This window comes from Protopterus annectens, unplaced genomic scaffold (assembly GCF_019279795.1).
Source record: "Protopterus annectens isolate FY-2018-M unplaced genomic scaffold, PAN1.0 ctg58914_obj.part0, whole genome shotgun sequence".
NCBI lineage: Eukaryota > Metazoa > Chordata > Ceratodontiformes > Protopteridae > Protopterus > Protopterus annectens.
In genome coordinates this window covers 1-14,734 of record NW_025049316.1, presented here as the reverse complement: position 1 = coordinate 14,734, position 14,734 = coordinate 1, and the positions used below count along the sequence as shown (strand labels likewise).

General features: G+C 39.5%; 1 protein-coding gene across 1 annotated transcript; it reads left to right on the top strand.

Moving 5' to 3' along the window:
- The first annotated feature begins 5,372 nt into the window (after nt 1-5,372).
- Nucleotides 5,373-10,903, top strand: LOC122791965 (cytoglobin-1-like). Its single transcript, XM_044059846.1, has 3 exons — nt 5,373-5,538; nt 6,364-6,613; nt 10,735-10,903. Exons 1-3 carry the CDS (start codon nt 5,444-5,446, stop codon nt 10,846-10,848), a joined length of 459 nt encoding a protein of 152 aa, XP_043915781.1. The 5' UTR covers nt 5,373-5,443; the 3' UTR covers nt 10,849-10,903.
- Nucleotides 10,904-14,734: the final 3,831 nt, after the last annotated feature.

Genomic DNA, 14,734 nt, shown 5'->3' with positions numbered 1-14,734 from the left:
GGGGAGGCTCTATTCGACCATGGATTTGTGAGGGGGAAGGGCGGCAAACTTAGGCAGCCCCAGCTGAACTATACCTCCCAACTGTCCAGATTTTCAAAGAATGAATAGATTTTTGCTTCTTATTTTTGGTTTGTTCCTCATAAAATGTGTGGTTTTCTGGCAAATCATTTAGGAATTAAGTCACTAAATAATGACACACTGAGTTTCAGACTTCATAACCTTCAGAAAAATGCATGCTAAAGTAAGACCTGTTCTATCAACTGTCTCAGTTTATACAAGAGCAATTTTTAGTACTGTTTATATGTTCCCCCAATATATTTGGCCTTGTCCAGATTTATTGCATTAACAGGTTGAGAGGTACATGCAAATAAATTGCTTTATAGAATTAGGCCTAGCCAAACCTCTCAACTGTCCCTGATTTTGGCTCAAAATGTTGCTCTTCCCCTAATGATCCCTCCGCAAAATAGCAATTTTGGAAGAAAACATGGAGGGTTTATAATTAAGAAATAACTGTAATAATCAGTTAGATTACTTTGATTTCAGAAATGCATGTAGATTCTTTTATTTTGTCAGCTGCTCAAGTTAGCAGTACTAATATTAAAGTGTCCCTTCTTTGACAGGTTCCCAGTGGTATTGTGTTGCTATTTTATATTTTTACATCACATTTTTGGTCCATTTTTCATAAAATTGTGTTTTTTTGGCAAATTAGTGACAAATCATTAAAGACTGAAGTTAGAAAATAATGACAGACATTTGAGTTTCAAATTTCATACCATTCAGAAAATTCATACTAATGCAAGACCTCTATTATCTTTCTAAGTTTATAAGAGCAATATTTTAAAAATTGTCCTTATTTTTGGGCCTTTGTCCCATTTCTTTGTATGGCTTTGTCCAGATTTCTTGCTCTGAGGTTGAGAGGTATGACAAATGCAGATTTCTTGCTCTGAGGTTGAGAGGTATGACAAATGTTTCAGGGCCATCACAAGTCAGCCAGAGACATTTCAAATTCTGACATACTTGTTGCACCCCACTCCCCCATGTAGTGACTCTGGATGTGTTGAAGCAAGGCAAGGAGTAGTTATGCAGTGTAAATGTGCAGAGTATCCCCCCCATCCAAGGTAGACACAAGTACTAGAGTGGCTTTCATCTGTCCTTGATTTTTGCAGAATGGTCTGGTTTCTGTCATATTTTTTGTACTGCTGATTTATGCTTATTACTCATAGTGCCTGTTGCTCTGTGTTTAAGTAGCAATACTTTAATGACCATCAGGTAAGCTTGGCTGAGATTGCAAGATGCAAGTAAGCTTTAATAAGCATACTGTTAAAGAATTGCCAACATTGAAAGCCTTTCTGTTGCCATGTAGAGAATACTTAACTAGATAATGTATAAGCCTTGGGTATTGAAATGCATATGCCAGTATTTGTAATAAAAGACAGAATTACATTATTTTAAGAGTCTCATTACACTTGGAGACTTCCAGTCATCTCTGCAGGCTTTACCCGTAAACAGAATGCCAATCGTGTGGTCCATAACCTGTACAGTAATCCTTTTAAGCAATGTATCTTGAGCTTATTTCTTGTTTGCTATTCATTTTTTACTTTGATCATGTTTTCCCCATGAAACAAGTAGATGTCAGGCAGCAGGTCTTTTTTTGGATAAGGAACATTTTTACAAGTGGGGGCATCAGAGATTTCTACTTTCAGCATGTTACTTGCTACTTTAATAAAGCTGAATATAAATTATTAGAACTGCAGTGCAAGAAGTGGTTTGAGTTGAGTGCTGCTTGCTTTTCTTATACTTGATTTTGACTGGCATTCCATTATTCTATTTAAAAAAAAGTATTTATTTTTTCGTGCCTCACAACCTTTTTTGTTTCCATCTAGATATTAAGCTGTCATGCAGCCAATGCATTGAAATATTTTTATTCTTCTACACTTCATTTTGTCTTGATTGGACTCTCATAATGACGGTTTGGCACCCAGGGCAGTATATTTAGTTTTTGTGGTTTTGAGCATAGCTCCTCCCCTTTCTAGTTGGCTGCACCCCTTCCCATTGACCCCACCCATTCAGCTGTCTCCTGCAGCCCCCCCTTTGATTTGAAGTCACTAGCCGCCACTGCTACTAGAAAACACATTGGTTAACCATGCCCACTGACATCTGTCTGCTTCTTTAGCATGAGACTTGTTCAGCAACTTTCTGAATAATTTCAAGGTGACTGCAAACGATACCAGTGTTGTCATGAATAAATGGGCAGCAGTCTGATTTGATGAGCATGCACATACCTCCTTTAGAAGCAAGAGTAAAGTCCAGGACTTTTCTGTTCTGCAACACCACATTGCACATGGAAATCAATTAAATCTTAATCAGTCCAAAAATATAGCCGAGAAGCAAACACAGCACACCTGAAAATCCAGTATCAAGAAGGATAATCCAAATGCAATTTGTTACCGTTATGAAATACTAAGCGTTCTGTATACAAATTATATTCCGTTCGTAAAAAAACTGGTTTATTAGCATGCAACAAGTAAGCGCTTTCACATTAGCTTCATCAGACCGTTAAAATTCAAACATTTATCAATTACAAAGCTTTTATATAAAACTGTGATGTATTGTTGAGTAAAGCAGCCTTCAATTAAACATTTAAAGATGTATTTACAATCATTGCAGAAAACCACCTACTGCAATTTAAAATATAAAACATTTTTTCCATCTATTCATGTAAATAAAAATACTACTCAAATAAAACGTTTAAAATACTATTGTTGTACTATAGTTGTAGGCCATATTTAGGTCCCTGGAATGGTTAGCTCTAACTCCATTTGAATTATGGATGTGCATCAGATTCATTAGGTTTGGGTTGGAGATTGCTCTGTAAGCCAGGCATAAGTCTACCTTGAGAAATCTATACGATACTGAGTAAAGTGACAGGTACTTCAGTCGGTCTGTGTAAGGCACTTGCTGGATTCCATTCTTCTTCTTAGATACCTTTGAGATCAATCCAATTGCTGAATGTGCTTTGTGTGGTATATGTCGAAAGGGGCATTATACTCAATGATATTGCTGATTAGTGATGAGTATAGAGGGGCTATAACTGCCTTTGCTAATCAAGTGTGCTAAGTAGAAAGCCTTTCTTACTGCAGTAGACACATGGTGGTTTAACTTAAGCTCACAATCTACTTGTGATCCCATATCTCTTACTACGTCATAGGTGCATTGGGTATTGTTGTTAATTTGACAGTGCAATGTGACATAGTTTTTACTGAAGGTAATGATGATGCATTTCTTTACATTCAGTTTGAGATGGTGAATAAGACAAAAGTCATTGCTCTGTGTAAGAACCTCCTGAAGTATACTGACATTATTTGGGAATTGAATAACACCCCCTTTGTTGTGGCCTGAACGTCTGAGAAGCATATACCAAACAGTTGGGGACCCAACACTGATCCTTGTAGCACCCAGATGTAGACAGGTCTGCTGATTGATGTGGAGTCACACACTTTGATAGTGTGTGACTGGTTTGTGAACCAGTTGGCAACCCATCTTACAACAAAGGAGTTTATATTCAGTTTGTTAAGTTTATCTGAAATGCCTGAGTGCGGGATTGTGTCAAAGGATTTGCACTCATCAATAGCTAAATTGGGTCATAGCCAGGGTTTGGAGGTCACCTATGTCTTTATGAGGTCCATGATGTCACATTCCATGGCTTTACAGATGAGGCTGGTCAGACTTATGGATCAATAATTCCCTGGGACTGTTGCTAAGCCACCTCTGTGGAGGAGAATAACTGCTGCTCTTCTCCATTCCACAGGAACAAAGACAGTGGTTAGGCTATGACCGAAAAAGGTACTTAATGGTGATGCTAGCTCATGTTTTAGTTTATTAAGAATTTGCCTCAGACAAGGCTTTAATGAACTGCTCTTTGGGTATGTGGAGTGGAGGGAAGTTGTGAGCAAGGTTTGTGAAGTGTGGAGGAGATAAGGGGGTATACCTCTCAACTGTAAAGGTTTTCGCAGAATGTCCAGCTTTTTGCCTCATATTTTTGCTGTTTTTATAAAATTGTGGTTTTCTGGCAAATCACTGGCAAATCATTCAGGACTAAAGTCAGATAATGGCACACATTTGAGTTTCAGACTTCATATCTTTCAGAAAATTCATGCTAATGCATAACATGTTATTCTTTCCACTTTCTAAGTTTGTAAGAGCAATATTTAAAAAGTGTTCCCTATTTTAGACCCCCCCCCATTATTTGTGTCTTTGTCCAGATTTCTTGCTCTAACTGTTTGAGAGGTATTTAAGGGAGTAAAATGGTCACTAAATCTGTCCGCTACTAGGTTTGCAATCTCTGTGGTATTAGTGTGCGTGATACCATTAATCACTAGTTTGGCAAATGTTTTGAGTCCTACCTTTTAGGGTACGGACATAGTTGTAAAAGGCCTTATGATTATAATTGGCTGGAGACTTCCAACTTTTTGCATTTGTTGCAAAGATTTTTTGGAAAATTTGCTCCATTCTCACACGATTGATGTTATTGTTTGTGAAACATGATTAAAGAACAATGACTGGAAACCAGTTTTGTCAGACTAAAAATGTTTTTACAGTAACAGATTTTCCAACAAAAAAATCAAGTGGAGGTTATATGATACGGATAAAAGATAGTTATGAGACTTGTGGTTATTGCATGTGTAATGATAACACCAACACTATTGACTATGTAACTGTGACAATAAAGACAACCGTGGAACATATAACAATTGTTGGAGTGTATAGACCACAAAAGTCAAACACTGATGACCTAAAGGAATTTATACATTTCTTGCATGAAACACAGGAGGGAAGAATAATATTAGCTGGAGACATAAATTTACCAGAAACAGACTGGAATAATATTTATTCAGCATTAGTAAGAAAATTATTCTCAATGTATCTTCAGAACAAAAATTGCTTTAGCTTGTAAAAAAAACTGTTCTGAAGTCTGATGGAAATTGCAGCCAACAGTAAAATATGTCTGGTTTTCAGAGTTGCAGTCATTGACCCACTGCTTATTACAAAATTAGGAAGTAACATTTTCTTAATCACCAAAAGTCTCATCACTGCTTAATATTACAATTTAACATACTTACCATACATAACTGTTCTCTTTCAATCTGCATCCCCAAAGTAGGGAGTTGAGGTACCATCTGCCCCACCCCTTTCTCATACAGCTTGCAATCTGACTGGGAAGGTGGTACTATAGACCATATGTATAGCAAATGTGTTTGGTGCTGAAAGGGTTAAACTTCCTTTACCTGACTAATGACAATTACCTATTTCTGCAGGTTTGACAGCTCATTGGAGAAGTACTATGGTAATTATATAAATACCTCCAGCTAGGGATTGTCTGCTTCATAGTTTTAGCAGGATTTGTTTGAAGTCTGTTCTTGGTTTTCAATTTAAGTGAACAACAATGGCTTTGGCTGCTGATGATATTCAGAAAGCTAGAGGTGTTTGGGAGAAATTTTATGTAAATGCTGAGGATAATGGAGCAATTGTATTAAGCAGGTAAAATTTTTAATGAGCTGAAACTGGAAGGTATGCTTTTTTTTGTTGTTGATCCTGTGTATTTAAAAACATCCTGATTTATACTTCTCAATCTAAGACTTTTAGGCTGAGCTAAAAATAATGGGAGTAAAGGAAAGTGTGGGCAGTTTTAAACATTAGGTTAATTGACTTAAGGCAATCTAGGAGGCATAATTGGTGAGAGATGTCTTCACCTACCAGCAAAAGTTAAGAAATGGCCCTAACCTAAATCTTTCTCTTGTCCTAGTTGTTTCATTTGACAGCATAAGGATGTGATGGATGATTTATTACCCCCACCCAGAACTAACTCTTGAGACTAGTCATAATTAACTGTCTTTTTTGCTCATATTGCTGGCCATCAACATGCCTTCTGGTCCTTGTGTATACTGAATTTAACTTGGTGACCCCCAAACAAATTCTCAACCATGTTCAGGGATGGAGGAGGTGTATGAAGCTCCTGTAATGGTATGATTCATTGGTACTAGTTGCAGGAACTAATTATGGCCTAATGGAGTGTACAGGTGCATATACCTGTCTGTGTGGTTCACAGTTGCTGACACTGTTTTTTAAATACCAATCCCTAGTCCCTGCTCCAGACTTTTTGGGTGTGCTTGAGTGCATTTTCCCACCCTCTGTCTCATATGTTTGAGCTGTTAAGTGAATATGGCTTGCCTGAACTGTAAGCAGGGCTTTTGCCTTGTACTTGAGTATTAACACTAACTCTTGTTGCTGTGGATATTACTTCAATTGAAGTTACACCCCCTGCAGTGCATCTGTTTGTGTTTTAATGTTTGTTCTCTTTTCTAGAATGTTCAAAGAGCACCCACATACTGTGAGCTACTTCACAAACTTCAAAGAACTACAGTCCATTGCAGGAACTGCATCAGTTACAGAACTTGAAGGCCTATCAGAAGTTCGCACCCATGGCAAGAAAGTTTTATCTGCTCTGAATGATATGGTACAGCAAGTGGACAACATGGATGCTTTAAAAGCTATTATTGAGCCTTTAGGCAAGAAGCATGCTGTGGAACTGAAAGTGGATGTAAAGGAGTTTGAAGTAAGTTGTCTGTTCTGTAGCAAACAATCTGCATGAGAAATAATAATTTTGGGGGTGACTAGTCCTTTACTGTAGGAGACAATACAGCTAAAATTCTTACTAGTAAGGTTAAATATGAGTGTTACTATTAGATTTGATCCTGTTTGTGTGGCATCTCCAGTGTCTTGGTTAATGTCTTGATGTGCTACCTGACAGCAGAATAATGCCATCAAACACTGCATTCCATATTAGTGTTGGGAAAACATGTTCCCACACAGAGTAGAGGAAGACTTATCACCCAGGCTGACTCTAATGGGTGATCAAGGAAGTCCTTGTAAACTATTCCAGAAACCACTGTAATACTTGTTGTTTTGCTAATGTAGTTCTCAAAGTGGCTTCCTCCTGCATAGGTTTTATTTAGGTTCATAGTGTTAATTTATAGAGCATGAAAGGCAAGAATCTAAGATGAGTGGATGTGGATCACAGCCTGTTAAAGTAGGTTAAGGGTATTGAAGTTGCCCCCTACTTGCTCAGATGTTGGAGGGTACCCCCAAAACATTTGCTTTCAGCTTCTCAAGTTCCAGTTTTAGGATACATAAAGTAAATATTAGCATTTGAGTTTCCTCTAAATCAAATACTTACCTTTTTAATGAGGGAAGGCTGAAGTTATCCAGTAATCTAACCAATCCGGTGAGAATACTTCCTATCAAGCATACCACTGAAGGTGGATTCTAGTAAGTTGACTTTTTAATGGACTTCAGCCGGTACACCTACCAAAATAAAAAGCAGTGGTACTAGGTGATCTGTTTCTGCTTGATAAATGTAAGCATCTATTGAAGCTTGGGATGCACTGTGGTACAACAGAGGTGAAGCCTCCTCTCAGGCACTTGTCCATCACCTCTAGGTTCTGTAACGATTCTGTGCCATACAGTAGTACTACTGTTCACTGTATTGTCCACTAAATTTAATCATTGTCATTCCTCTGTCATGCAGCTCATTCTGGCTTGCCTTGTCAACTATCCCTCCCAGGTACTAGAAGCTGTTAATCTGCACCACTATTCCTACCGGTGTCTATTTTCTGCTTTTGATTTCCCATTGGCTGCTATTGTAACCCTTGGTATGTACTCTTCATGTGCCCTGAAGAAATGGAGGAATTGAAAGCTAAGTTCATGCTCATTGTGCCTCTAATGCCACTTCTGCATGCAGCAACTTTGATTTGTTCCCTCTAACCACTTTTCTGAAACTGTTCATCACCAGCATGAACAGCAATGTGCTCAAATGTCCCTGATGGCACACTCCCACTTATATCACTGAATCCAACACTGCACTGGAGTCATTGGGTCCTCAAATACTACAAACTATGTACAACCATGTTTGAGACTTCAAAAACACCAGTTTTGCTCAAACTGACTTGAGACATTGTTGCTTTCCAGTTCAGTTGAGATGAAAGTCCCTCTGGAAACACAACTAGTTGCACTACATTCTGATCTGAATCCAGTCTCACTCCAGAAATTTAGCAATAAGACACTCAAAGGCTAAAATGATTTAGACTTAAAAAAATGATTTAGACTTGATAGAACACCCAAAAGTGTACAAAGTTTTTCTACCCTGGATTGCCTTGGAGACCACAATGGCACACTTGTGGGCAGTACAACGGCTCTGACAGTTAAGTGCAATGGATATTGTGAGCTTTTAACTCTACTAGATTTGACTGTAATTTTATCGTAAGGCATTTGTTAGTGGAGTTAACCCGCTAACAAATGTGGAATAGCGCATCTTGTATTGGGACTATCCAAACTTTACTGGAATAGCTGTAATGTCTCCTACTACTGGATAAGTGTTTGCAAGGAAACCCATTTTATATGAAATGTTTTTCCTTTAAGTGACATTTGGCCATAAGTGTACATAGTATAAACAAGTTTGTGCAAGTTGTCAGTTTCAAGCCCCAAATGTACTTCAGGGGAGTTAAACTGCCCCTCCCCAAAATGCTGGGAATTTGTAGGAAGTCTCAATGTATAAATAAACTAGCAGTCTGTACAATACTCTGGGTATCTTGACATCTGAAAAGTCACTTGACAATGATTTGTCAGTAAAAAGGCACCATAAGCTGTCTCAGGAATTCAATGTGCCTGTGTATTATGCTGAGAATTACAAAACTGCAGGACCTGCAAAATGTCTATAGCGGCCAAAAAGTAAATGGCATGTCAGCCAGAAGGGATTGGCTGAGCTGATGAGCACACCTTGTTTGTTTGTATTCTAGGTGACCTTGCAAGTAGCTAGAAATTAACTTGCTTTGCTGGGAGCTCTGTTTACACAGACTTGGACAAGGGTACACCTCTGCTTGTATATAGTTATCAAGTGGGGCATTAACAGAAGGCTGAATGCTTGAATTGCCCATGTCCAAGTAAAGCTACGTATTCTTGAGGGCAATATTTGCTGGAGAGTGGTGAATCTGACTTCACATGCCAAATGACATGCATACTCATAAGGCTTGAATATTTGTATGTTGGACATTGTGGCTGTAAAGTGGGAGTTAAACATTTCAAATGTGAAATCTGAAGAGTGGCACTCCAGTGTCTAGAATGAGGCTTTGACTTGTGTGTACTGTACATACAGGGCATTCCACTAGTAAGTCCAAAGCCACTATAGCTCTGTGGACATTGTGCCTCTCAATTTTAAGATTTCCCTTCATTGGACTTGTACTGACTTGGGTTTAGACTAGGGTGCCTTTTCCCCTTCATGAGATTTGTCGCTCCCACCTTGCAGTTTAAGAAGACTCAAAGGCAAGTTGTGCAATTGGTGTCTGACCCATCCTCTTTCCAAAGGGCTGGAAACTGCCTAGCATGGACTAGGTCAAATAAAATTCAGGTTCAAAATGATATCTGGTGGTGGGGCCGATATCTACTGCTGTCCAGATCTGATTAGTCTGCAGCAATACCATGAAAGTACTAGTGGTTGGAGGCTTTGCACTATCAGATGAAAAATAAGGAAAGTCAGTCCTAAGGGAACATTGGAGTCTGGTGCTAGGGCATAGAGAAACCCTGCTCTGCCTTGTTTTTGTGCAACAACTTGAAGTTCATCACATGGTTTCTTGTGTGTTCTGTACTGTAGTGACTGAGGTAAGCCCACAATTCCAGTAACTTGGTTCTCCTGCATGAGCCAAGTTTCAAGTAGTGTGGTATGGGGACTAGTGTGGCCAAAAAGTGAGCTGTACATCAGATAGGGGATGTAAGCAAAAAATGCCAGCAGTCTCCCAGCTGGGTGATTCAGTGTAGCAAACTATTGACAGTCTAGGTGTTCACTTTACCATCTCTTGTGGCTATGGTGTGGTGAGATGAGCTGTTTAAGGTGCCCAGTAAACTTTAAATGTGGCAGGTCATATCAGATGACCAACAGAGATATATGGTTACTTAATCCCTTTACAATTGTATGTCCATCTCCATGATCTTGCTCATGCCTAATCATACCTTGTCCCTCCACAGGTTCTACAAAAGTACACATCCACAAGTTGGATCCTTGTATCATTTACAATAAAATGAAGCCAATATCTGGAAATTCAGGCAGTCCTCTTGTCATACAATCATTGGGTAAAATGCACATCATTTTAAAGTGTTTAAATACTATTTTCCTGGACTGTTCTGCAAATGGTGAATTACCCTGGTAAACTAAGTACTGCCCCTTACTCAACACCCATGAGTGAAAGCTGCTGGCTGTATGAGGGTGCCCCTCAGCTGGCCTAAGTAGAGGGCAGCAACACAAGCTGCTGTTTCAAGTGCACCACAGCAGCTCATGTCTACAGCATGAGGCTGGCATTAAGGTGGCATAATTTCCCAACATTCTTTTACAACTGACTCTGCACATTCTGAGGGCTCCATGGTAGTATGCTGAAACACTGACCATAGATGCCTCACCCTTTGCTAATGTGGAACCTTCCGTGATGGGTTTCAGGGTGGAAGCTTGGTGCTCTCAAAGTGACTTCAGTACACTAACCTGAGCCACCAAACAAATCAAATAACCAATTTCCTTCTCTAACAAGACTCATACTGACATTTTGTTCATTGTTTTGCTAATATAACTATATAACTAATTTTGTATGAATTCCTACACTAGCTTCTAACAATTTTTTTTCATTTGCTTTTCAGATACTTTGTGCAATTCTGCTGGAACTCATGGCTGAAAAATGTGGTGAAGATGCCAAAACAGACTTCAAAAAAGTGACAGATGTTGTGTGTGAACAAATCAAGTCTACTTATTGAGACTGCTGCATTTGATACACAAATGGATAATAAAATAATGAAACCTCAAACTTGAGTGGTGCAATTAAGTACAGACTAGTTTTAGCTGAATAAAGACACCAGAATATTTGACCATATATCTTCCCATAGGTAGCTACAAGAGTAGTTTACTGGCATGGTATGCAATATTATGAAGATCAAACCTCCCAATAAGTATTGCAGTTTTTACTGATGATACTCTGGATAGTTCCAGAAGCTTATTCTAAAGCTGTGCATAGAATGCAATACATAGAATGTAGTACTGCCTAATGATGATTTTATGATATCTGCTGCATATCTGAAGCTTGGAGCTTACTAGGTTCTATTTGCCTTCAGAATGACTAAAACTAGTCTTCATGGAGCAGATTTAACTTGGAAGCTCAAATTTAGGAGCTGGCTTCGTACTTCTCTGGACAAAGCCAAAAATGGAGATCTACCAAACATAATGCTGGGTGGAGAAGGAACAAGAATAAGTAGTTATTTAAGAACATCACTTAACCTGTTCTTTCTCAGGTTTGGCATTAGCAAGCATTTTGTCCAACTAAAACTATCCTTGTTTTGCAACTACAGTCTGTTTTTTGTCAAACTGCAATTTTTTTTATTGAACAGACCAGAAATGGTGAATCTGGATAGTTTAGGGACATGTGTGGCCCAACTGCTCAAGATGGCAGGGATAGTGGTTTACAGTACAATAAGTGGTTCAGTTTGGTCACCATCTAGTGATTTTAAATAACTAGCCTCCCGTAACAGCACCAAGTATTTAACTGAACTGTTACTCAAGCATATCTTGATGTCATTATTCCCAAAGGACAATGCCATCCAACTGTCTGACATGAGCACATGCCCCAGTCTGCAATAGATAAATTGTCCTTAAATTCACCACTGCAGCATTAATAGCTTATGGCTTCACATCAGTGAAGCCCATTATCCAGCCAGTTTACCAAAGCCTACCTTAAGGTATGGTGAATATTGCCCAACAACTTCTCATAGTGCAGGGCTTGAAGGTAACATTCAGACCTGTCACCAGTCCAAACTGTCAGTATGCCTCCATCCTTTTAAATTTCAATTCCTGTTTAAGTCCTTACTACAGATAAATACCTAGTTGGGGGGAGGGGGGTTCCGTAAGGACAGGGTGTCCTTCTGTACTACTATCCCCAAGGTGGTTAAGTGACTATCAGTCTGCTTAGTGTTTCCCTCTCCACAATCTTGACAGTGAGAGGGAGCTACATAGCTTAGAGATGCATAGATTGTCCAATAAAATCTGAGCCATCAAAACTATGATCAGTTTCCTGTCATCCTAGGTAATGAAGATTGGCTGTTTCTAAACCATTTCTATTTCAAAGGTTATTTAGTTTTGTTGCAATTTACATGGTGAGCCTTTTGTTAACAGCTAATTCTACTAGAGCTGTCTCTTCTGTTGCTTTTTCAAGGGCTTGTACATTGTTTCAATTCTGGAAGCAGCTAGTTGGATGTCTGTGCAGACTTCAAACATTACAAGTTGGATGGTGTCTAAATGCCTTTATCTTTACCACTGCAGTATTTAACTGCTCCCCCTAGTGTGTTTGGGGCTTTTTTATGTGCAGGTTCTCCTTGGCCTGTTATGTGGCAATAAGTTTTGAGGATGGTATGCCTGACTCAGAGGGGTGTTAGGTGACATTCAGCATACCTTAAAGCAACAGGCTTAGGATGACTGGCTTTGCAGCAGGAAATCCCTATATTGCAGTGGTGAAAGCAAGGACTGCTACAGTTATGATTTTATTTAACTGTACTTCACACACTGCCAATACATCTCCCTTTGACTTGTACAAGATACTCATTCTTTGCACTCTTGCACTTCACTCTCAGTAAACCTCAATGTGTGACATTACCTACAGTAACTGCATTGATTTAGTCTCCAAGATGGCAGTAATGCCAGCATAAGAAACCCTGGCAGTGATCTCGCTTGCACTTTAAGTCAACCAAGAGGGTGCAGTGAGTCCCTATTAATCAAAGGAAAGGAATGATTTCCCTCAAGTCTGCCAACTTGTAATGCAGGGGTAGATAATCTGGGATTTTTTTTTTCTTTCTGAGAAGTGGGCAGGGTGAGAGGCTTATGCAGGTTTCTGTGTATCCTTTTGGAATAGTGGCCCAAGTCTGCCCTCAGCCTTCTATGGCTCAAGGCTTTTAGAGCTGCCCTAATGTAGGACTGGTAGTCCTGGACACCTCAAAGGATTTGTGGAGGCAAGCATGCCATGGGGATAAACAGGATGCCCTTGGGCATGTGGATATTCTCTTGGCCACTAGGGACAGGGTTCATTCCTCAAATGCCTTTATTTCTTGGGTGGCTGGTATGGGCACAGACTACTTCCATGACTGCATGCTTGACTTGGCTCTTTCCCTCTCACTAGTTAACTGTACAGCAGGGATAATCAATGGGCTGAGCTGGTAAAAGAATGCCTGGTTTCCACTATACCCAAACACTTGTGTTGAAGAAAAGTCTATCTTGGAGGCAACACTATAGTACTAATGCTCTGCCACAATCATGTGGGTACCTGCTTGGTGTGGAAAAAGTGGGGTGTTATCTGATGCATTACACAATTCTTACCTTCCATGTTTGGACCCTATGGGGAGAGGGAGGAGTGGTTATAGGGGTAGAATTGATGCTGCTATGTCTAGTGTACCTCATCAGGGTCCCAGTGAGTAATGGGAATGGCTGTGAGGGGAGAACAAGACTGAGGGAACCCTCTGCTGTGAGTGTGTGAACTAGCTGCTGTCCCCAGGGCTGCTTTGTTTAGCCTGCACACAATGATGCCTTAGTTGCAGTTCCAGATTTTCTTAATGGCTACCTTTACATGAGCATTTCAAGCTTGTAAGTGGCTTATTTGCTTAACCTAGTATGAAGTAGGTGTGTGTTGTGCAATATTTACATCTACAAATGGTGACACCAAATTGATTAAATGCTGCTACTAACTGGCCTAATTGGGATCTAATTCCTCATTCACTTGAATGGGGTGACCATGGTAGTTTTGATCTGGTCCTCTGCAAAATCATGATTGGAATGTGTGGTCAGTCTCTAGCACTGCTAATATGCCAACTAGTCACAGAATGTTCCCCTGCATTCCAAGAGGAGCTCTGGTGTGTCCTGTTAATTTCCTACTATAGTAACTTCAGTTCAAAAACTAAATACAACTGGAGTGAAAAGTGTAGCATAGCTAGTGGTGTATTCCACAGATGTGGTGGTTAACCACATTATCATGATTGTGTGATTGCAATGGAAGAAGCTGCTTTAATTGCGACCCATGTTGAGATTATAGTGACTGCACCTGTAGTTTAGCATAATAAAGATATTAGTAACACCACTCTCTGAACAGCCTAGGTTTGTAATACTGCTCCTCTGAAGCAGTTCAGTATTGTGTCCTGTGCTATTTGGCAGCTATTTGTCTCCTGCCTAATTTTGTATGCTATGGTTAATGTGTTTTTTTTTTCAACAAGTTTCTCAATAGTGATAGAATTATGTGGATAATTAGCATCTCGTACATACTGCATATCCTATGCAATTATCTTTGGGCAATAGACTTTACTGCCATAAAATGTGAATTGCATAAACTAATCCACAATATTTCAAACAATGTAAAGGGAAACTTGCACTAACTCCAAGATTGCATAGCTGTGGAGGAAGTGCAACAAATCAGATGCTGTCTTGCTCCAGAACTGCATTTACCAAGGTCACAATAACTTGAAACTTGTCACCAACCCCCTGTTCTGATTTTTCTGCATGGGATGGGTATCATGTCAGCTCAAGAGCCATACTCTGAATGTCATGCTTGAGTTTTTCTGTTCTGATCACTACACTTCTGATAGAAAGGGCTGATAAGCCATTCCCTTTAGG

Coding starts and splice junctions, on each gene's coding strand:
- LOC122791965 (XM_044059846.1), top strand. CDS start 5,444: ATGGCTTTGGCTGCTGATGATATTCAGAAAGCTAGAGGTGTTTGGGAG. Junction 5,539..6,363: donor GGAGCAATTGTATTAAGCAG/GTAAAATTTTTA, acceptor TCTCTTTTCTAG/AATGTTCAAAGAGCACCCAC. Junction 6,614..10,734: donor TGGATGTAAAGGAGTTTGAA/GTAAGTTGTCTG, acceptor TTTGCTTTTCAG/ATACTTTGTGCAATTCTGCT.